Below are 23,482 nucleotides of genomic sequence, written 5' to 3' on the forward strand. Positions count from 1 at the left end.
CCGCCCGCCTTGCTTTCCGCTGAGTGCCACTGCCCTGTGTGCACAGCTGTGCTCACTGGTCGGTTCCGATTCAATAGTGCGCACCTGTGGTGTTTGCTTTTCCATTCTTAAGATATTTGACTAAAGATTTTAATACTTCAAGGACTTCAAACTAATTCCAGACATACAACTATTAGTTACAGACAGGTGGGACAGTGTTCTCAAATGAGTGATGTGCAGGGCCCCCCTATAAAGGTAAAAACATATTCTTGGTGACTTCCCAAGTTTGAGAAGACCTGACTCACAAAGTTAATGTTCTGTTCAATCATATTATCACAGTGAACAAGAAATTCTGCCTTCATAAAGTTATGGCATTATTATGAGTAGGATTTTTAATGTCACCAAGTGAGAAGGCAAATTGAAAATAAATTTTTGGGGGGCCGGGCATGGTGGCTCACGCCTGTCATCCTAGCACTGTGGGAGGTCAAGGAAGGAGGATCACTTGAGACCAGGAGTTCAAGACCAGTCTGAGCAAGAGTAAGACTCTGTTTCTACAAAAAAAAAATAGAAAAACTAGCTGGGTGTGGTGGCTGTACCTGTAGTCCCAACTGCTCAGGAGGCTGAGGCAGGAGGATCGGTTGAGCCCAGGTGTTTGAGGTTGCTGTGAGCTATGATCACGCCACTGTGCTCCAGCCTGGGTGACAGAGCAAGACCCTGTCTCAGTCAATCAAATAAAACAAAACAAAATTGTATTTTTAGGAATTCACCAATCTCTGTCCAAGGAAACGTTTGCAGACTCAAGTTTGAGAGGTCTGCATTAAATTACATCAGATTAAGCTGGATCAGAATTTGGAGAAACACGACCTTATTATATAATTTAGGTAGCACAGACAGAAGTGGGTTCTTTGACAACATAGGACCAGGGTGACTGGGCTATTTCCCTGCACTGGGGCCCTCTGTGGTCCCTACGTGCCCCACCCCCCGCCCCGCTTCTGTCCTTGCCCCTGCCTGCTCTGCACGCCGTCACCTCAGGCTACTCCCTCTGCAGTCACAGCATACCCTGTGACACCATATTCATCCCCATCCATCTGGAATTGTCCTTTCTTTCCCTTTACTGGAAAACTCCTACACATCCTCCAGAGCCCCATTGAGGGGGTCAGATTCAAAATTGAGCTTGAGCTGGTGGCCCTGGCTTCCCACCTGCTTTCTCTAGAGACGTTGTCAGGGGTCACTCTCAAGAGATTATGTAAACTGGATACTGTTAAATATTTTCCGGACCCCAGTAAACATTCTGGATGCATTTCCCTTTAATTAGTTCTTCTGAACTATCTTGGGGCGGAGCTGACTGCCCCTGTGGGAGGGAAATGTAACCTGTGATGCACGTAGGTTTCCGGGGGAGCAGCGGGGCGTCCGCTCTTTCCCGGGGGACTGTCGGGGTCTCACGGGATACGGAGGAGGGTGAGGATGGTCTCAGTGGGGACTTGGGGACAGGACCGTGGCCTGGTTTTTGGAGAGCCCCAGCTGTCTGCCGGGCTGCCCTCTTGCCGGCTCCGCAGCCTGTGCCTCACAGCAACAGCAAGTCCTGTCCTCGCCTGTCCGGTGGACACTGAGGAGAAATAGCGAAGGTCACCGGGAGACAGTCGGGACCCAGCTGTGGCTGCAGAGGCTAAGAGTACAGCGATGTCTGCGGGTCGTTGGTCCCTGGAGCAGTCGGAGGAACCAAGACGGGCGGCCTGAAGGCGGCAGCTGGAATTGATGTGGGGAGGGTTGATCGCATTAAGCGCGGTGCTCACGCGGGGTGGAGACGGGGGTGGGAAAGATCTGACAAGTAGGGGAGTGGGAACCGGTGTGTGCGCGTGCGAGGTGGGGGCCAGGCGTCCCCTGTGCTGCCTCGTTCAGTCGCCACAGCCGTGCAGGAAAGCCACCTCCGGACTCAGGGTAAGTGACCTGTGGGGGTCACACAGCACCTCGTACCACTCCCAGGCTCATGCTTTCCCAGCCTCTGCCACTTCTCCAGTGTGAGACCCTGGGTCCAGGTCAGAGTTTGGGGCTAGCTGAGGCTCGTCCCGCCCCCTCAAACAGCGGGGCCTTCGGCAAGCAGGGGTGGGGGCGTTCTGTGTTTAACACCTGGGACAGGAAAGGAGCTAAATGGTGTCGTCCGCCTCGTGCCATGAAAATGAATCTCCACGCGGCTCACCCAAGGCCCCTTGCCCCGGGGTGGGCCGGGCGCACGCACGACCCCTCCTTTCGTTCTTCCTGTCCTGCAGTTTGAAGGGCAGGAGATCGCCCTGGACTCCCGAATGGGCATCTTCATCACCATGAACCCCGGCTACGCGGGCCGCACGGAGCTGCCCGAGTCGGTGAAGGCGCTGTTCCGGCCGGTGGTGGTGATCGTGCCGGACCTGCAGCAGATCTGCGAGATCATGCTGTTCTCCGAGGGCTTCCTCTGGGCCAAGGTGGGCTCCGCCTCCGGGCTGGGCGCTTAGGGCGCGTGAGTGAGCTCTGCGTGGCTCTTTAAATGTTTTTGCTTTGTTTGTCTCCCCACCACTTAAGTTCTTTTAAAATTTCAGAATAATTGAAGATGCACGAGAGGTTGCAACAATAGTAACATACGTGCCCTTTCCCCGCGATAGCACCTGACACATCCGCGCGGTCTATCCTCAAAACCAGGGAAATGAGCTTGGCACGAGTGCCATGAACTCAGCTACGCGCTGTACTGGGATTTCACCGGGTTTCACGTTCTCTCTCTGTCTCTCTCTGGAGCTGCAGTTCTGTGACATTTTATCACACGTGCACCAAGTGAGCATTACTGCAGTCAGGATACAGAACTGTTCCATTGCCACAAACTCCCTTATTATCACCCCTTAATAGTCACACCCTTCCCATCTCACGCCTGCCAGCCCCCCAGCTGTTCCCCAGTCACTGTAATTGCAGCACTTCCAGAAGGGTCTATGTCTGGACTCACCAGACCCCATGTAACCCTGTGAGATGGGCGGCTTTCCCTCGGCATAACACCACGGAGAGTATGTGATTTAAAAATTCTTAATAACTTTGGTCCTCTGTAAAATATCTGTAAAAGTGTGCACATGGATATTTCCAGGAGGTTGATACACAATAGAGAACACTTTTACCCTAAAGGGTTGTTACGTTGCTTTCCTGCAATATGTGCTTTATTGGAAGCACCTGCTGCCCACTGTGAGGCCTCTGAGTCAGTGGGATGAGATCTCTTATTCTGACTTTTTATGACTGAGACTCCCACGCCTGCCTTGGGGACCAGCGGGCTTTGAATCCTTGAAGCGGACCGGGGGGCCGACTTGTCCTCAAAACAGTTCTACCTTTAATAGTGGGCTTAGGTCAAAATAGACAAGTATGTATTCGGAGTGTGATTACTACGGCAGGTTTTGTTCTTTAAATCAAGGTGGTTAAGATCTTCCCCAGGTTTGTAAGAGAGTCATTGAATTCTGGTAAGGCAGGTGTTTCTTTTAAATTCGTTCCCAATTTGCCGTGGTTAAAAACGAAGGACCCACCTGGAATTTCTGAGCGTCAGAAACCAGGTTTGCTCTTGTATAGAGCAGCTTCCCTGGAACCTTTGCACTCATTTTCTTGCATCTGTGTAACCATGTTCTGTTGATTTTGCATCATTTGATTTGATGTTTTTCCCTTTCTGTCAAAAAGACGCTGGCGAAGAAGATGACGGTTCTGTACAAGCTGGCCAGGGAGCAGCTCTCCAAGCAGCACCACTACGATTTCGGACTCAGGGCCCTGAAGTCGGTGCTGGTGATGGCTGGCGAGCTGAAGAGAGGCTCCTCTGACCTCAAGGAGGTAGGGGCCGTGTGCTGGAACGTTCCCTGGTTTCATCTGGATCGTGTGCATAAGTACTGGGGTGAAGGTGATGGGTGCAGTCAGTACTCGGCTGGAAGGTCTGTGGGTTTTTTTTGAGGCGGGGTCTTGCTCTGTCGCCCAGGCTGGCGTGCAGTGGTGCAATCACAGCTCACTGCAGCCTCCAGCTCCTGGGCTCAAGTGATCCTCCTGCCTCGGCCTCCCAAAGTGCAACAAAAGCAAGAGGGACAATTGTGCTGATTTTACTCCAAAGCGTAGGCTCAGTCAGTGCCGTGCTGTGGGCAGCAGCTTTGCTCGTTTCCATGGCTGCACTGTTTTATATTTAATTTTAACTTTTAAATTGTATATTTTATGTATTTCATTTTAGATTTTTATGTTCATATCTAAAACATTTTTTAATTTTGAAGAATATGAAATTTTACATCTTACGTATAAATTCTGTTTTATAAAGTTTTATATTCTACATAAAATTTCATTTTTAGTAAAAGTTTTATATATAATTTTAATATAAAAAGTGAAAAGTATATATAATTTCTCTATTTACTATATATGTATATACTAACTATGTGTAGCAATTTTTAAACTGTATAAAATTTCACTTTACATTTTATAAGAGGGCTCCAGCCGGAACTCCCTTGGCGACCCCCCTGTCTCGCCCCTCCAGGATGTGGTGCTGATGAGGGCCCTCCGAGACATGAACCTGCCCAAGTTCGTGTTTGAGGACGTCCCCCTTTTCCTGGGCCTGATCTCCGACCTGTTCCCGGGGCTCGACTGCCCTCGGGTCCGCTACCCCGACTTCAACGACGCCGTGGAGCGCGTGCTGGAGGAGAGCGGCTACGTGGTGCTGCCCGTGCAGGTGCAGGGGGACGAGGGTGCCCTGAGTGCTTGTGGCCACGGTCGCACAGCTCTGTAACTGTGCCAGAAACCACTGAATTGTACACTTAAAACGGTACCCTTTGCTGTGTGAACTGTATCTCAACCAAACTGCTTTTGTAACTTTTTTTTTTTTTTTAAAAAAAAAAGATGTGTTTTTACCCAGCTGCCGATGTTTGTCCCGCAGGTGGACAAAGTGGTTCAGATGTTCGAGACCATGTTGACCCGGCACACCACGATGGTGGTGGGGCCCACGGGAGGGGGCAAGTCTGTGGTCATTAACACCCTGTGTCAGGCCCAGACCAGGTGAGCGCGACCTCGTGGCGGGGCCTGGTGGCTGGGTGGGTTCACGGGAGACGTTTGGTGGCAGCGTCACCACGTCCCACTTTGCTCTCTGATTTCCTGGGAGGGTCAGCATGTCCTAAACACCCTTTAAAGCCCAGCATCTCTGCTTGTTTCATTCTGAGTGAGTTCACGTGTTTTAGAAAGCAGAAGAGCAACCCTTTGGCGGGTCAGACACGGTTAGGCTGATTTGTGAGATGAGAATTTCACAAACTACCTTATATAGGATATTTTGAAATGAACGGCAGTCACGTTTGGTGTCCAGATTGCTTCTTTATACCTATGCAATGCCACAGTGGTATCCAAGTGGCCGGAAAGTGTCACTTCCTTAGACTCTCTGCTATCACCAGCCCTGCAGGGGCGATTCTGCTGGAAGGAGGAAACGACCTCACTACCAGTGTGGACTAGCGCAGAGGCCTGCAGGGGACGGACCCTCCCCTATGCAGTGGCTACATTCCAGAAACGCTTCGGCGGATGCCGGCAGCCCAGCAAAATTCTAAATCAAGCCTTGTTATTTTTGTGCCTTTCACGTTTCTAGATGATCTATACAATCTAACGAGTGACTGTCATTTCTTCTTCGTTCTTCAAATGTTCCATGTGAGAAAGTCAGTGGGTGGTGGCTTTATGACCCTGAGTGGGCTAAGCTGAGTCGTCCTGCATTCCGTTATTCCATCAGTTCACTGACAGATGATTTACAGAACTGTCGCAGACCTATGTGTGTCTGTAGAGTCGAGCATGTGGTTTGTGTGTTTGGTTTTCTCTAGCTGAGTTAATCACGTGGTTAGCGTGGCGGGATGTACGGGCATCGTGGTGGGAGCCCACCGTCTCCCCGATTTATAATGTCGGCAGCACAGAGCAGATATGGCCCTGTGAATACGGGGCTCGAACAGCAGTGATTCAGAGGCTTGTTATGTTATCCCAGGCGAATGCGTATGGTCTCCTACACACCCTTAATTGTGGAATATTTACCCAAGTGTCACATATGTGAATATGAAACACACGTGAAAGTGAGCTTCCTGGTGTCCTTCACAGGAAAAGCTGTGTTTTCATTTGTGTTGGGGCCACATTTTTGGTGAAATGCGGTTCCTTTATGTTTAGTACAAACCATGAACAGCGAACGGGAAGCCCGGGGGAGAGTTCGTGTGGACCGTGTTCTAAATTCTGGACGGGATCCGGAACATCTCATTCCTCACACGGGCAGCCCGGGCCGACGTGCTGAGGCGTGTGGTTTGCCCGAACCGTGGCTGACGCCTCCCTTTGATCTAGGCTCGGGATAACGACCAAGCTGTACATCCTGAACCCCAAAGCCGTGAGCGTCATAGAGCTCTACGGCATCCTGGACCCCACCACCCGCGACTGGACGGATGGGGTGCTGTCCAGCATCTTCAGGGAGATCAACAGGCCGACGGACAAGAAGGAGCGGAAGTGAGTATTTTTGTAAGTAGGAAAGAGCCCGGGTTAACTGATGTAAATCAGCCAAACATGACAAACTGTGCCAGGACTGAGTGCACGAGTATATCGCAGTTCCATGTTTGGACTCCAGCAGACGTAGAGTCCCACCCTGGAGTCTCTGCTTACGAAGTGCCAGGTACCAACTTAGTGCTTTTTATGTGTGATCTTAGTTTGTCCTCCTTGACAATGTGATGTGGTAGGTACCAGGACTGTCCCCAGCTCCCACGGGGGAAACTGAGGCCTAGTGGAGGTAAGAAACTTGCCCCAAGGCCAGGGATTTGGACCCGGGCTGTGTGACTCAGCCCTGAAATGCAGCCAGACTGTCGGGTCCCCACCCCCTACGGCAGGCCAGCCGAGCGCGGCGCAGAGTGCTGGGACCTGGGTCACGACTGTCCCCCGCCTGCAGGCGTGCTCGGCGATGCGCTGACTCCGTCACGTGCTGTGCGGGGCGGGGAGGCCAAGCGTGGAAGTGCTCTGTGGGCACAGCAGTGACAGCTTCTAGTTGTTCCTGTGATACCTCCTGGTAAACTCAGGAACCGTCCTGATCTGATGTTCCAGTCAAATCCCATTAGCAATAAATAAAATCCTTAAATAACAAGAGTCTAAAGTCCCAACTAATGGCCTTGAAAACCTCTTTGTAGCACTTCTCCCGATTCTGGATCAGTCTAGGGTCTCACGTTGAGTTCAGCTGTCATCTCTTTGGGATCCTTCAGGAAATCCTCAGGATGTCTTTGTCCTTTATGACCTTGGTGTTCTGGAAGATTCCACACCAGCTATTTTATAGAATGGTCTCAGCTTTTGATTGTCAGAAGCTTCATAATTAGATTCAGGCGGGGCCTCTAGCAGGAATGACGCAGGAGTGATGCTGTGCCCGTCTCAGCAGCTCATGGGAGGCAGATGATGTGGGTTTGCACCATTATTGGTGGTTTTAACTTTGGTTATCGGGTTGAGGTGCCATTTCATTTTCCCCTTTGCAGTTGATACGCAGTCTGTAGGGAGATACCCTGTGACCATGTAAATGTCCCATTCCTCATCAAAACTTCACCCAATGGTTTGAGCATTTTTTTTAATTTTAATTTTTCAGAGACTCTGTCGCCTAGGCTGGAGTGGAGTGGCACAATCATAGCTCACTGCAGCATCAAAGTCCTAGGCTCAAGTGACCCTCCCACCTTAGCCTCCTGAGTAGCTGGGACTACAAGCCTGCACCATGATGCCCAACTAATTTTTAAATATTTTGTAGACACTGGGTCTGACTATGTTGCCCAGGCTGGTCTTGAACTCCTGGCCTCAAGCAATCCTCCTGTCTCAGCCTCCCAAAGTGCTGGGATGAATAGTTGCTTGAATCTTGTCTTCTTACAGTGAATATAAAAGGAAGTCTTTTATTGGGATAATTGGTGAAATTTGAATATGGACTGTGCATCAGATAGTAGTATTGTATCAATGTTCAATTTCCTGAATTTCATAATTGTGCTGTGGTTATGTAAGAGAAGGTGCTTGTTCTTAGGATGTACATGCTTAAGTATTTAGAAAAAGAGGGTATTATGTCTGCAACTGACTCTAAAAATTCAGGGAGACAGAGAGCAAGAGAGAGCAAAAAACAACAACTGGGGAATCTGGTTGAAGGGCAAATGGCAGTTGTTTGTACTGTTCTGGTAACTCTACAAGTTTGGAATTATTTAAGAATAAAACGTTAAAAAAAATACTGGAAGAAAATAAAGCGAAATGTTAATGCTGCAAAAAACCTCTAACTACTTATAGCAGTGAGTGAAATGGAAGCAGCCATATGGAACCATCACAACACAGCAGAGCGACAGAGCCCATCCTTTGGAGCCGGGCTTTGCGGCGGTGGAACCCATCCTGGCCACAAAGCTGAAGCCTCGCGTAGCTTCAATACGGAGGCCTTGGGGCCGAAGTTCCCTGATTCTTAAATGTTGGCAACTAACTCTAACAGTTTTTATGTCCCCCGTGGGTCAGATGCCTGGACCAAGCAGGGTGCCGTGTCTCAGATCCTGCCTAGAAAACCCCAGGAGGAGACATTCAGCGTGCACAAGCGGGTTACCCCTGGTTCCGTAACTGGAAACTTCCGTGGTTGCCGCAGGTACATTTTATTTGACGGTGACGTGGACGCCCTGTGGGTGGAGAACATGAACTCTGTGATGGACGACAACAGGCTGCTGACCTTGGCCAACGGCGAGCGCATTCGGCTGCAAGCGCACTGCGCCCTGCTCTTCGAGGCGAGTAGTGACAAAAAATACTTTTGAACATGCATCTTTCTTTTGAGTAAAAACCCGAATGTTTATTAAAGTAGTAATAAATATAGATGATGTGAAAAACCAATGCACGAGAGTTTATGACGAGTACAACTCTCTGTTCTTTATTCCCCGCATTCCCTCTTTATCCCAGGGGTGATTAATTTACTTATTTTTGAGTTGTTTTTCCTGAGGATTACCATAGCATCTGCAAGTAACGTGCAGGGCGTGCTGTTTCTCCCTCCGTGCATTTTATAGTTTATGCATGACATGTGGGCTGACGGCCAGGACAGGAATCACTCATCTCTCATAACACTGGCCACCTCCCCTCCTCAGAACGGTGTATTGTTAAACTGGTCAACAGCAAATGGCGTTTGCATTATCACGAAGATAGAAGTAGTCACCGCCAAGCCGAGCAGCACGTTGTGATTACCTTCACTTTCTTTTAGAGCCATCTGTTTTGTCTGGAGTTTGTAACTGCCTTCCTTTACCCCCTCTCACCATTTGTCTTTATCGTATCCTCGTTTGTTTTTTCAAACTTTCTGTCATATCGAGTATTCTGTTGAGTCCCTTTAGTTCCTGGAGGCTATTCTCTAAGGCGCTCCCTCTCCTGCTTGCAGTGTGGACGGCTCGTCTCCTAGCTGTGGGCCTGGGGCTTGCTTTCCCTCTAACTCGATATTAATGCCATTTCTAGATTGGCCCGCAAGATCTGTCAGTGCCTGAGTATTTGCACTTATCATTGTCTGATTAACAGACTGAACTATGTCTTCTTTCCTAGAGACGGGCTCGTTAGCATTGCTGGTTTAGCTGTGCATTTACTGAGTTTTATACTACCTGATCTGAACTGTGTTTAAAAAAGAAAAAAGACTGAAAGGAAAACACTCCAAACTGATATTTGTTTCTGGGTGGCGGGATTTCAGTAACTTATTTTGTTCTTTATATTTTTCTGTTTTTGTCACATACTCTACAACATACTCATTTTCACTTTAATTTTATAGTAAGAGAAAACTTAAAAAGGTGTCACATCACAGATACACAATCTTCCCATCATAAACCCAGGTGTTGAAATGAAAACCTCAGGAAGGCTGTAATTTTGATATGACCTGGGTTGTGTGCAGTTGTAAAAACTTTGCACAAGAAAAAGATCCTTAAATATCTAGTTCATCTTGTTTACGGCTGTAGATGTGATTGATGCTCTTTATTTCTCCAGGTTGGAGATTTGCAGTATGCCTCCCCTGCAACTGTCTCTCGATGTGGGATGGTTTATGTGGATCCTAAAAACTTGAAATATGAACCGTACTGGAAAAAGTGGGTTAATCAAATACAAAACAAGGTGAAAACTATTTCTAAAATGAACTTAAGTTCTTGGTGGTGGTGGTCGGTTGGATGATGTAGCCCCGAGGGATGGTTGCAATTGAGGACCATGACCTTGCCCTCGACCTGCCCACGTCCTTGAGCACAAATCGAATGAAAGCATGGCGGACACGCTTATTAAACTTCAGATAGTTCACAGCTAAACCAGGGGCTGACAAACTTTTCTGTAAAGGGGTAGGTAGTACAATAAATGTTTTAGGCTTTGTGGGCCGTATGCTTTCTTTCGCAAGTATTCAGCTCTGCCATTGTGACATGAAAGCAGCCAGAGACAGTATGTGCACAAATGGGCATGGCTGTGTACCAGTAAAACTTTATTTACAAAAACAGTGTGCTTAACATAAGGCTTCTTTTAAAGGAGCAGAGATGGATGCGACAGTCATGTGTGGGCTGTGGTTCGATCACATTCAGGACACCATGACCATATTCTTAAAGTGACATGGGTGGTCTGGGTGCATCTCTAGAAGAGCTGCTAGGCTGAGGGTGAACTGGAAACTAGGACATCATTACTGCAGAGAAGACCAAGGGAACCGTGATCGGACCATTCGAGGCACTGTCCTATGGGAGAGGGACTTGTCTGACGACCCCGCAATCCCGGGTGGTCGCCGATGCCTCGATAGGGAGAGGGGCCTCCCGCTACTTTGCTGGATGGCTGTGGTTAGGTCACTTGAACTCAAAGACGCTCAGTCCCTTTTCTGTGACATGGGACCTGTTCTCCCTCCCGGGTGGGGTAGACCCTATGGCAGCAAAATGAAATGCTTCCTGATGAAATGGAAGGTATATCGTACAGGGCAAATCTCTACAAATATAAGGCTCTAGCATCAGGGTTTCCTCGCCTGCCAAACTTATTCATCACAAGATGTTTCTGACCCTCACAAGAAAAGCTTTCTGCCAACTTGATTTAAATAAATAAACCCTAGGAAGTGCTTTGGAATCCTGCTCTTTTGTAGCTGCAGCAAAGCAACTTAGACAGTCTCTTCGGGAAATACGTGCCCTACCTCATGGACGTGATCGTGGAAGGGATAGTGGATGGGAGACGGGGAGAGAAGCTGAAGACGATTGTGCCTCAGACGGACCTAAACATGGTGAGAGACGGTGGCTGCTGTGAGGGAGAAGGAATTCTTCCCTGAGACAGACCCGCACCAGGCTGTTAAGGGGGGTGAAGACGCCAGATGGGTAACCTGTCACATTGCGGGTTAGTGTTGGGGACACTAACGTGTAACATGTGTGTGTGACCCTGTGCAAGTCAAGACACTGGGCTCCACCTGTCTGACCAAGATGGCGGGACACGTGTTCCCGTTGCTCTGGGATCCCGGTGTGCATGGCTGGGGCTGTTCTGTGTGGGTGGAGTGTGTGGACTGACCCAGGTATTCTCCTGTGAACCAGGTAACCCAGTTAACCAAGATGCTGGACTCGCTACTAGAAGGGGAAATAGAGGACCTCGAGCTGCTGGAGTGCTACTTCTTGGAGGCCCTGTACTGCTCTCTGGGGGCCGCCCTGCTCGAGGACGGGAGGGTCAGATTTGACGAATGTATTAAGAGCATCGCTTCTTTGCCCACCGCCGATACGGAAGGAGTCTGGGCCAAACCCGGGCAATTGCCAGGTAGGAACTGTCCCGTTTTCTTGCTCTGAGTGCTTTTGGCTAGGTTTTCAGAGGAGTGAACTTGCTTTTCCGTACTCCTGTCTGTATGGGTTTTCCACGTGTTTCGACTTTGTAGAGAAACATGCTCTGGTCAGAGCATCGGGTGGTACCCTCCGGAGAAGTTCAAGTGCGTCGACTGCTATAGCAGAAGCCCTGGCCCCTTTGGGTGACCTTTCTTGATGAGCCTAAGCCTTTTCTCACCTGAGCTTAGGTACTTGCTTCCTTCGCTCTGTTTAAGCTCTTTCAACTCTGCGTATTCCAGCCGCCCCGGGCCCTTGCCCTGCCCCACCCTGGTTGGGCCCGTGCTTCCTTTTCTGCAGAACGTGGCGCTGGGGCTGCCTGCCACTCGCCTGGATCTCAGCTCAGAACACTCAGTGTGTGTCCAGTCGCGGGGGCGTTAGTTCACAGTGCTCGGAGCGCCTGGCTCGTGCGGGAGGAGCACGGGAGCGCTCGCTGTCGGGCTGTGCCGCGGACAAGCGGCGTTCGTTCCTTGCACGCCGCGCCAGGACTGGTTCTGCGTGTCTCAGTCTCTGACCGCAGTGACACAGGCCACTATCCACCGCAGGTCACCTTCCAACCCTGTATGACTTTCACTTCGATGGCACGCGGGGTCAGTGGATCCCGTGGAGCGCGTTAGTCCCAGAGTATGTCCACTCTCACGAGAGGAAATTCATCGACATCCTGGGTGAGTGACGGTCCAGCCCCTGTTCCCGGATTTCAGATCATGGGGTCCTTGTCCTGGGAGGAAGTGAGGAAGACCCCACGGTCTCTGTGGCATCCTGAGTCCCTGGTGGAGGGGGACTGAGGAGAGTGAGCCTTGGGCCCTGCCACGAGGGTGGCAGCTTTGGTTCCTTTTGTCCCCTGCTGGCTCTGAGCATCCTCGGTGGCTGCGCCTCTCGGCTCTTCCCCCGCAGGCCCGTCCCACAGGTGGGTGAGCCGCTGCTTCCCCCGGTCTCCTCGGGCTCCCTTCAGCCTGCAGAGCTGGCCGTGCGGGAAGGGCCCGAGGAAGGGATGACGCGGGAGTGAATCAGACAGGATCTGGGAGACAGCGCTGCCTGCAAAGCCGTGTGCGGTGGGCGTGTCCACACTGAGCCGCACTTCAGATGCGCTCCTCGGGCTGTCTGCAGAGTGTGTGCTGGATAGTTTCGCAAAACGTGGGACTGATCTTGGTCCGTTGTGCTTACAGGGTGAGGCAAATGCATCAGGATTAAACACTGCCAGACCTGGCTTGTGGTTTCACACTCTCTTCAGGAGAAGGTGTTGGTCAGGAAACCAAACCCTGCAGGCAGGGGTGTGAGAGATGTAAGCAACAGAGAAGTTTTTAACATCCTGAGTATAAACCAGAATCAGATGTTAAAAACAGTTTGGGGGCTGGGCAAGGTGGCTCACACCTGTAATCCTAGCACTCTGAGAGGCTGAGGCAGGAGGATCACTTGAGGTCAGGAGTTTGAGACCAGCCTGACCAAGAGCAAGACCCCGTCTCTACCAAAAATAGAAAGAAATTAGCTGGGCATGGTGGTTGACACCTGTAGTCCCGTCTACTCGGGAGGCTGAGGCAGGAGGATCACTTGAGCTCCCAGGAATATGAGGTTGCTGTGAGCTAGGCTGACACTATGGCACTCTAGCCCGGACGACAGAATGAGACTCTGTCTCAAACAAGCGAAGCCAGTCTGGGCGTTCTAAATCTGGATGTGGTGACAATCACAGTCATAGAACTGTATCAAACTCATCAAATCATACACTTAAAACGGGCGAATGTTATGATGTGCAAGTTATACCTCAATAAAGCTATTGAAGTAATAGTTGGGGTGGGAGGTTCTCCTAAGAAGAAAGTTTCCCCATATCTGTGTTTTTTGGGATCCCATCTGGGCTTGTGCTGACGCTTTTTATGGGATTTGAGAGATTCTGTGAAGCCCCAAGTTGCCAAATGCTCGCCCTGTCTGGAGTCCCTGCGATCGCCCACTCTCAATGCGTTTTTAACAGTTCATACAGTGGATACCACCCGGACTACCTGGATATTGGGACAGATGGTTAAAATTAAGCATCCTGTTATTTTTGTTGGTGAATCTGGCACTTCTAAGACAGCCACTACCCAGAACTTCCTCAAGAATCTGAATGAAGAAACGAACGTAAGTCATGACTAGTATTTGTTATCTACTGCTGCGTAACAAACTGCCCCGGCACGGAGCAGCTTAGTACAACAGACGCCTATATTATCTCACGGTTTCTGGGGGTCAGGAATCTGGGAGCGGCTTAGCTGGGTGCTTCCAGCCCAGGCTGTCTCACGGGGTCGCAGTCGAGCTGGTGGTCAGGGCTGTCGTCACCTGGAGGCTTCACTAGAGCTGGGGGGTCCTCCTCCCAGATGGCATTTCCCGTGGTTGGGGCCTGGAGGCCCAGTTCTTCGCTGTGTGGCCGTGACGTGGCAGCTGGCTTCCTCCTAAGTGTCCAAGACAGACAGCAAAGCAGAGGCCACGATGTCTTTCATGACCAGGCCTTCCTTGGATGTCACCTCCCATCACTTCTGCTATTTTCTGTGGGTCAGAGAAGCAGAACCAGAACCACCCTGGTGCGGTGTGGCAGGACATGCACCAGGGTATGACTGCCTGGAGGCGAGGATGGCTGGGGACCCTCCTGGAGGCTGTCACAGGACGCATCATCATTTTGGGGTTTCTAACACTGTTCAGGTTTTTCCTCTGCTTCCTCCAGCACTTTGTCCAACATGGTGGGGGCGGGTGGGTCTGACGTGTGCCAGGCGCAGGGCTTGCGGGGTGCACAGGACAAGCGATGGTGAGCAAGCCTGTCAAGTCTGCTCTGGAAGGATTCTTGGGCAGTGGGAACAAGTGTCACAATGACAACAGGGAACATGGGAGTGTGGCTGTGGCAGGGAGTACCGAGGCAGCAGGGAAGCAGGTGCCTCCTCTGTACCCTGGACCGCCCTAGGTGGGCCTGCTCCTGCCCACCCCCCAACTGCCTGGCTGCACGGCGTCTTTACTTATGTTTATAACCGAGTGAAGACTCCCGCTCCTCCAAGGGGCTTGCCGTGATTTCCGGGAGCTCCGGCTCTCAGATGCCTGCCTCAAATCTGCGAGGCCTCGGTTCTCTGTGTGTTAGTGCCTGTTCAGTGTTTAAGCTTCCAATTCTGTTCTGGCCTGCTGGGACCTCAGCAGGGAGAAGCCTTTCCCTCCGCTTCCCCCCAGTTCTCTCGCTTGGGTTTGTGCCTCTTCCTCTCCCACGCATGTACCGACACACGGAGACATGGGGGATTTAGCTTTAAGGATGTCTGTGTGGCTGGCACAGAAGGGACATTTACAGTTGGGGGACCTGCGGGTTTGTGGAGTTGGGCACAGGAAAGCCACGTTCGGGAGACTTCTTCCCAGCTCCCTCCCTGTCCCCGGGACTCTGCGGCTGGTGCTCGCTGGCCCAGCGAGGTGCATCTGACACGCTGGCTTTAACCAGATGCACATTCATTTGCAACATGTCCAGCTTATGTGCACCTGCACGTGGATGCCCTGGCTGGAGGGTGCTACAGGAGACAGCGGTTCTCAAAGCGTGTGCCCCAGACCAGCAGCATCGACATCACTGATACCTTGTTTAAAATACCCCAGACCCACTGCAGCGGCAATTCTGGGGGATGGGCCGGGCACCGTGTGGCACAAGCCCTCCAGGTGCAGCTGGTACGTGATGAAGGGTGAGAACCACTGATCCGGGAGCTCTTACCACCCCCAGCACGGGGAGGGGTCCAAGGACACGTGCATGAGAGTCCGGGGGGCTTCCCTCCCCTTTCCCTCCAGCAACTCCTGGGTGTTCATGCTGTCTTTGACCTATTTATGAAGATGCAGCCGGCACGCTAGTAGTTTAAATTTGAGTCTTGTTATGTTGCAAATGCCATTGTGTGTTGCATCTCATAGGATACAATCACCCCACAAAGAAGTGCAAACCGATGTCATTACAGTCACATTACAGATGAGAAAAATGAGGCTCTGGAAGGTGAAATGACTTTGGAGGTCACTTAACTAGAACTGTGCAGAGCCAAGACCCCCTAGTCCACTTTCTGCAAAGCCACCTTGTCCCCAAGGCCCACATGCAGCAGCTTGTTATTGGCTCATAGAATCTGCCACAGGGAAGAGGAATTCTTGCTTTAGCACTTAAAAAATAATGGGGCACAGAGCCATGCTGGGTTATGCAAAGGTTAGTCCAGAGACCAGTGACTTTGCAGAATAGAGGTGGTAGCTTCTGCTCAAACATTTACTGCTGACACCCCGCAGAAAAAGCCGACTTTTCAAATCATCTCTTTCCGCTTCAGATTGTGTTAATGGTCAATTTCTCCTCCCGCACCACGTCCATGGATATCCAGAGAAATCTAGAGGCAAATGTGGAAAAGCGAACCAAGGACACTTACGGGCCGCCCATGGGGAAGCGCCTGCTCGTGTTCATGGACGACATGAACATGCCCAAGGTGCTGTGAGCTCAGAGGTGGGAGGGAGGGGGCGAGACGGTGCTTGTGTTTGTGTTGGGAGGCGGGCGAGTGTGAGAACCGCCCTTCAACTCTGCACGGCTGTGGGAGGCCCGCCAGGCAGCATGTTCCTGGGATGCTCATACACAGAGGGACCTATCCCTCACTGACTGTGTCCCTTAGTTTCCTAGAGGAGGAAAGCAGCTGGTAGGCGCCTTTGCACCCTGTTCAGCATGAGTTTGAGTAGGTGGTTTCCACACGAGCTCTCCTTTAGAGAATAATCCTGTTCTTGGCCTCATATCATTGGAAGCACCAGGGCAGACGCTTCCCAAGAATTCCTCTGGCTTTACCAAGGGAGGAAAATTTTAGCTGTTTGGTGAGTGTGTTTCTGGCGCGAGAGCCTGAGAAGTACAGAGTTTTGCACTTAGCATACAGGAATTTAAATTTATATCATTTCACAGAACCATTTTTTCCTGAAAGTCTATCTTCCAGAAGGGCTGTGTGCAAAGCTGGGATCCATCTGTTCTGCTGATCCATCCTCTGTTTTCCATCTACCCACCCAGCTGTTTATCCAGCTACCCATCCGTCTGTTCATCTGTCCTTCCATCTATCTATCTACCCATCCATCCATCCATTCAATTGTCCGTCCATCCATCCATCTGTCCATCCACCTGTCCATCCACCTGTCTAATTAACGTATTTATAGAGCATCTCCTATGCGCTGGTGCTACGCATGTGCAAAACCTATGTATTCCCTGCCCTCATGAAGCTTATAGTCTACTGAGGGAGACAGACTTAAAAATGTAACCACAAAGGAATATATAATAGCAAAATCTGAGAAGCCCTGTGAAACTAACACCAGGTGCTCCGGGAGCAGCAGGAGAGATGAGCTTTAGTCTAGGTGGTCAGGGGAGGCCTCTGGGTTCTGCCTTACGATGCTACTGTTCTCTTTTCTCTAAACAAATCGAGGTGGACGAGTACGGCACCCAGCAGCCGATTGCCTTGCTGAAGCTGCTGCTGGAGAAGGGCTACTTGTACGACCGCGGGAAGGAGCTGAACTGCAAGAGCATCCGCGACCTCGGCTTCATCGCTGCCATGGGCAAAGCCGGCGGAGGTCGCAACGAGGTCGACCCGAGATTTATTTCGCTGTTCAGCGTCTTCAATGTGCTCTTCCCTTCAGAGGAGTCTTTGCATCTAATTTACTCCTCCATCCTGAAAGGCCACACCTCGGTAACTTGATTGTAATCAGAAGTCTAAACCGGAAGACCTCGCGTGGGGTAGAAATGTGTGCGGGGCCGACGCAGCCCTCAGGCACAGCAGGGACAATGCCAAGGGACCACGACACTTCCAAGGGCCATTGCAAATGTTTTAACTTCTTTCAAAATCAGAAGAAAAAAACTATCTTTATACCAATGCAGTTATAAAATATAATTTTACTGTGTTTTTACGGGGGAAGGGGCCCATGGCAGTCATGATGTGGCCCTGAGTGACGTATGTCACGCTGAGTTACAGCAGTGAGCCAACCGGGGACCTGGGGTTCTGAGTCAAGCCCAGTTCTGCTCCTCGAGCTCTCCCGACCCCCATTCTCACCTGGAGCCGGGGATGACACTGGCACCCACCTCGCTGGGCTTGGGGAGAGCGAGAGGAGAAAACTGTGCATTACAGTGTCTAGCACGGAGCAGATACTCACTGGACACTGTTACTGCTGTGATCATTCCGACTCACGTGGGTCCCCCAAATGGAGCCCGTTCATTTACACAGTGACCTGGTCCTGACACTTCCTACCGAAGCAGAGTCCGCACGCCCAGCGGCTCCGGGGACCACGTAGGTGAGGCAGAGGCACAGAGGGGCCAGGTGTGAGCGCCTGCTCTCGCGCTGGCTGAGGGCTTTCGCTTTCGGAACGGTGAGGTCTGCGCCAGGCAAACACGGCTCGGACAGGGCTGGCTTGGGTGTTGGCTTCACGTCACGTTGCCTGGTCAGCTAGTGAGAAAATCTAGACTAGAGATAAAAGATCAGATGATGAGCTTCTCTGGCCTCTTAATTTTTAAATTTCCATTAAAAAATGGTAAAATTCACTTAACCATTGTATAAAGCATACAATTCGGGGGCATTTGGTCCATTCAAAATGTTGTGCAGCCATCACCACTAACTGATTCCAGAACATGGCGTCACCCCAGAACGAAGCCCGTTGTCAACAGCGGTTACTCCCATCCCCCCCTCATCCCCGGCAACCACTGACCTACCTTTGTCTCTCTGGCTTCGCCCATTCTGTGTTTTCGTATAAAGGGGAGTCTCCCTACATGTGCTCCTCTGTGTCTGGTCCACTTAGCAGGATGTTTCCAAGGTTCATCTACCTTGTAACACCTATCAGTGCTTCATTCCTTTTTATGGCCAAATAATATGCTGTTGTACATCCATCCATTCACCTATTGATGGGCTTTTAATTTTTTAGACATTTCACGAGAGCATCGTGGCTGTGAGTGACAAGGTGACATTCTGCACGTTAGCACTTTACAGAAATACCGTTCAGGATCTGCCTCCCACTCCTTCCAAGTTCCATTACATCTTCAACCTTCGGGATCTCTCCCGGGTTTTTAACGGTCTTGTCCTCACTAACCCAGAGAGGTGAGTTTGGTTTCTCTTACCAAAACAGTTGCCGTCGGTAGGACGATGACTTTTATGCTTTTAAGACAGAGAACTTACCGATGATTTCGATGAATCTGTGCATCTTAGTTACCCGATGTTTTTGCTTATGTTAACTAAGAAAATAGACACATGCTTGGCTAAGGCCCAATGCTCTGTAAGCCCTTGGGGGGGCGGACAGGTGGGACCAAGAGAAGCGGAAATGCTGATGTGGGGACAGGTGCATCTGACCCCCGGGGGACTGCCTTGCTGACCTCTCGTCAGTTCTGCAGTTGGGGTTTTCCTGCCTGGAGCTTTTCACGCAACCGAATTGTTCCCAGTTGCTACGTGGTGGCGTGTGTCTTTAGGAGAAGTAAGTGGAGAACAGAAAGGATTTAAGTCCGGGTGTAGAAAATTTCCCATTAAAACTCGACTTACGTCTTCACGTGAATGTCTACTTTATGCAGATTTGCAAGCAGAATGCAATCATGTGGGTTCATGTTACAAATCGACGAAATATTGGAAAATGAGTTAAGGGCTTTCCGTGGACCCAGCCTTGCTCGGGGCTGCCCTCGAAGCTGTCTGGAGTAGCACTCGAGCAGGGCCAGCCGCAGGTGTTTTGGCTGGGGTGTGATGGCTCTTTGCCAGAAAACAGGGAAAGTTCTGGAACTGGGGCCAAATGGAGTTGGCTCTTAGAATAAGGAGCTGCCAGTGGCCCTGATGCTGATTTTGAATTCACATATTCCAGCAAGTGGGGCGATGTTAGGTACTTACTTTACGTCATTTACGCCACATACAGATATATGCCTACCCCCCGCGGTAGGACAAGTTACGGGTGATGACGTTGTGGTCTTTACATTTAATTCATTAGTATCTGTCGGGCTCTGCTTACGTTCCATTAATGTGACGCTAGGGGGAAAAGGACTCTAGGAATGCGGGTCCTTCCCTGCGCCCTGTGTGAGCATCTGCTGCAGGGGACGTCGCGGCTGACTTTGCCCCTTCCGTCCTGCAGGTTCCAGACGGTGGCCCAGATGGTGAGGGTCTGGAGGAACGAGTGCCTGAGAGTCTTCCACGACCGGCTGATCAATGAAACAGACAAGCACCTGGTCAGTACAGTGACGGGGACCAGCAAACAGGCAACTCTGACCACAGGGTTCTCCGCTGAGTAAAACGAACGAGCATAAAAACAACTTTTTTTATATAGAACATTAATTGCAGAAAACTAGACACTAACAATAAAAGTTGAGAGGTAAAGGAGGGTGGGTTGATTATTAATTACCTTGTAGCAATTGGGAAAAAAATCAAATGCAAATTATTTTGGGTAATAGTAGCGTATATTCTTTTCCTGGTAAGTTCTAGTGAGTGTGCTATTGTCGAGTTTGGGTCCTTAAGTGGGCTTGTGTCTTAAGGTACAAGAGCACATAAGAAGCTTGGTTACGGAACATTTTCACGACCACTTGGAGACAGTGATGAGGGATCCCATACTGTTCGGAGACTTCCGGATGGCTCTGCACGAGGAGGAGCTACGTGTGTACGAAGACATCCAGGACTACGAGGCGGCCAAGGCCCTGTTCCAGGTGTGGGCGAGACTCGCTCCTCCCAGGGGCAGGGCCGAGCGGGGGAGCCCAGCATGGCGTGGGTGCCCGGGAGGCAACGGCCATGGCTTTTTCTCGGGGTGTCAGATGTGGGCTTGTGTCTGACCTAGGGGTCCCCACGCCCAGCGGTACACGGGAAGGCCCCCGGCGAGGCGTTTGTCAAACAGACTCCTGGGCCTGTCCCCTGAGATTGGCTTCATCGGGTCCTCGGAGGGTCCCTGGGTGCACAGCTAGGTTTGGGGACTGCTCCTCTGCTCCCTAACATTCATTTTCATTTAAATGCACAAGATGAGCCTCGTGACCCCCATCAGCTTGCTGCTGGCCAGTCAGAGCCCAGCAGGTCGAAATCTGGATTGTGAAAGCCGGATGAGTCCTGCGAACCCCAAAGATCTGATTATTTCAACGACTGCGGATGCTCGGAAAACTCTCTCCTCCATTCTTAATCTCTCCTGGATAGAAGCAGGGAGTCCGCCCCTTCAATCCAGGGATCTTTTAAATTTTTTTTTTTTTTAATTCAGGAAATTCTGGAAGAGTATAATGAAAGCAACGTCAAGATGAACTTGGTTCTCTTTGACGATGCTCTGGAGCACTTGACCCGCACACACCGCATCATCCGGATGGACCGCGGCCACGCCCTGCTGGTGGGTGTCGGGGGCTCGGGGAAGCAGTCCCTGGCGCGGCTGGCCGCCTTCACAGCCGGCTGCGAGGTGGGTCCGCCGCCCCTCCGAGAAAAAGCGTAGCGTGCCGGTTTCTGCCATCAGTAGTTCACGTAACCACTGAACAGTTGACAGCAAGTCATTCCATGGTGTTTTCACAGAGTATAGAGGTGGGTTTTGGGGGTTTTTTTTGTTTGTTTGTTTCTTGTTTTTGGCTTGATATTATTTCTACTGAATATCGAAAGCATCTAACTACAGATGCTCATTGGCTTGTGATGCGGCCACATCCTGATAAACCATCGTAAGTCAAAAATATAGCAAGACAAAAATGCATTTAGTACCCCAACGAACCCACCGTAAAGTTGAAAAATCATAAGTTGAACCATGGTAAGTTGGACCGTCTGTATTGTATTGTTTTTGGAACGGAGGATATGTCAAATCGAGCTCAAAAATCGAGCACAAGCCAGGCCTGTGAGCTGTGGTGTGTGCTTACGTTGGGGGGGGGAGGGCTTGGCCCAAACCTTGGCGGGCCGTTATATGAGGCCAGCAGGTTGCTGGCTGCAGAATCCGCATGGCTGGCACGGTTCGGGGTCGAGCCTAGAATTTTTTTTTTTAAATAACTTGAGATACAATTCAAGACCATATAATTCATGCATTTAAAGTGTACAAATTGGTGCGTTTTGGTATATTCACTGGTATGTACAACCATCACCACAGTCTAGTTTAGAACATTTTCATCAGTTCAAAAAGAAACCCTGTGCCTTTCTCCCCATCCCTGCACCCTCATCGGCCCTAAGCAGCAACCGCTAACCTACTTTCCGTCTCTGTAGACCAGCCTGTTCTAGACTTTCACATGAATAGAATCGTATAATATGAGGTATTTCGTGTTCAGTGCCTTTCATTTGGCATAACGCTTCCCAGGGCTGTGTCGTGTGTTCACTGCTCTGGGCGCGCTCCTGGGAATGAAGTTGCCGGGTCATCTGGCAGCTCCGTGTTGAGCCATTTGCGGACCCGCCGGAGCAGCAGGGTCTGCGGGGTCCTGTCTCTCCAGACCATTGTTAGAACGGCACGGATGCCTCCTGCGGTTTCCACAAGGGACTCGCCCGCAGGGGCCTGTCAAGCCGGGGGCTGGCACCGTGCGTTGAGACTGAATCTTGAAGAAGTTGTATATATAACTTTGGTAATATGTGTGTAAATCTGAGGCATTTTCCCAACATGTCACCTTGAGGAGGACCAGCAGAGAGGGTGTCAAGGGACAGAGGCTGGGAGGAGGATGAGGGCACACGGGGTGGCTGGGCCCCGGGAGGCGGGGGGCTGGTGGGCTGGGAGCAGGCTTTCGCGCAGAGGGGTGCCGGAGCCGCTGGAGGGGGCCGGCGGACAGAGCTGGACCCTGGAGTCTCCCGGCCGGTGCGAGGCTGCGTGTGCGAGTACGTAGGGTTGGGGCGGGAACAGAGAGATCTCAGTTACTAGAATATGACGGTTGCCTGTCGCAGTGGAGGTGTTCCCTTCTGCCTCTGAGCTAAAGTAAATGCTTGAACAGAAAAGGTGTGTTCTTATTTACACTCAGATCTGTTTTGTGTGTAAATAGGATTTTCTAGTTTAAGAAGTTAGAATGGCTTCTCACTGAATTTCTTTACACATCTTCCCACAATTCATCCAATTTCATGTCAACGCCAGCACGTGGCTGAGCATACTTTGAGGCGTGTGTGTTCTTCCTCTCCTTCCAGGCTCACCCCTGGCTGCTTCCTTCCCACCTCCCCCGTCTTGCCTTCCGTCCCTCTCGGTGGTCCGAGGGCCTCGTCTTCGTGACAGGGAGGCCCTCCCAGACCCACGTACTCCGTGTGGACGGCCCCGTGCCCTCTGCATGCAGCCAGCAGGGGAGGAGGCCCGCAGGTGGCCATGATGTTGTGCTCTGTGGCTTGGTGACGCTGTGCTCTGTGTCGGCAGGTATTTGAGATCATGCTGAGCCGAGGCTATGCGGAGAACAATTTCCGGGATGACCTGAAGAACCTTTATCTGAAACTTGGGATCGAGAACAAAACGATGATCTTCCTGTTCACGGATGCCCACGTGGCCGAGGAGAGCTTCCTGGAGCTCATCAACAACATGCTGACCTCAGGTACGGCCGGGCTGGCGCCACTCAGCTCTGAAGGGGGAGGTCCTTGTCCCAGCACGTACCACCTGCAGACAGGGCTCTATCCTGCGCAGGCGTGTCCCCGCTCCTCCCTCGTGGCAGCCCGTGGGAGAGGGCTCATCACCTCGCTGTACACACGACAGAGCGCCCTGGGGCCCTCCCGTGCTGAGCATCTCCTCCGTGCGTGTGGCAACGGCACAGTCACAGCGTGGCTGGTGCTCGCTGTGCCGCTGCCCGGGCCGCGGGCCCTTCTGAGCAGTTACGGTGCGTCGCT

General features: G+C 51.0%; 1 protein-coding gene across 1 annotated transcript in view; it reads left to right on the forward strand.

Moving 5' to 3' along the window:
- DNAH10 (dynein axonemal heavy chain 10) overlaps positions 1-23,482 on the forward strand; it is a 101,249-nt gene that overhangs the window by 43,218 nt on the left and 34,549 nt on the right. Inside the window, exons 35-52 of the mRNA XM_045534988.1 lie at positions 2,247-2,435; positions 3,655-3,801; positions 4,484-4,675; positions 4,880-4,998; positions 6,301-6,459; positions 8,585-8,720; positions 9,946-10,068; positions 11,057-11,191; positions 11,493-11,709; positions 12,314-12,433; positions 13,732-13,877; positions 16,052-16,204; positions 17,171-17,431; positions 18,654-18,826; positions 19,836-19,929; positions 20,233-20,400; positions 20,937-21,125; positions 23,022-23,193. Of these exons, the coding sequence (XP_045390944.1) occupies positions 2,247-2,435; positions 3,655-3,801; positions 4,484-4,675; positions 4,880-4,998; positions 6,301-6,459; positions 8,585-8,720; positions 9,946-10,068; positions 11,057-11,191; positions 11,493-11,709; positions 12,314-12,433; positions 13,732-13,877; positions 16,052-16,204; positions 17,171-17,431; positions 18,654-18,826; positions 19,836-19,929; positions 20,233-20,400; positions 20,937-21,125; positions 23,022-23,193 (2,893 nt within the window). The remainder of the gene's footprint in view (positions 1-2,246; positions 2,436-3,654; positions 3,802-4,483; positions 4,676-4,879; positions 4,999-6,300; positions 6,460-8,584; positions 8,721-9,945; positions 10,069-11,056; positions 11,192-11,492; positions 11,710-12,313; positions 12,434-13,731; positions 13,878-16,051; positions 16,205-17,170; positions 17,432-18,653; positions 18,827-19,835; positions 19,930-20,232; positions 20,401-20,936; positions 21,126-23,021; positions 23,194-23,482) is intronic.

Source organism: Lemur catta, chromosome 21, assembly GCF_020740605.2.
Source record: "Lemur catta isolate mLemCat1 chromosome 21, mLemCat1.pri, whole genome shotgun sequence".
NCBI lineage: Eukaryota > Metazoa > Chordata > Mammalia > Primates > Lemuridae > Lemur > Lemur catta.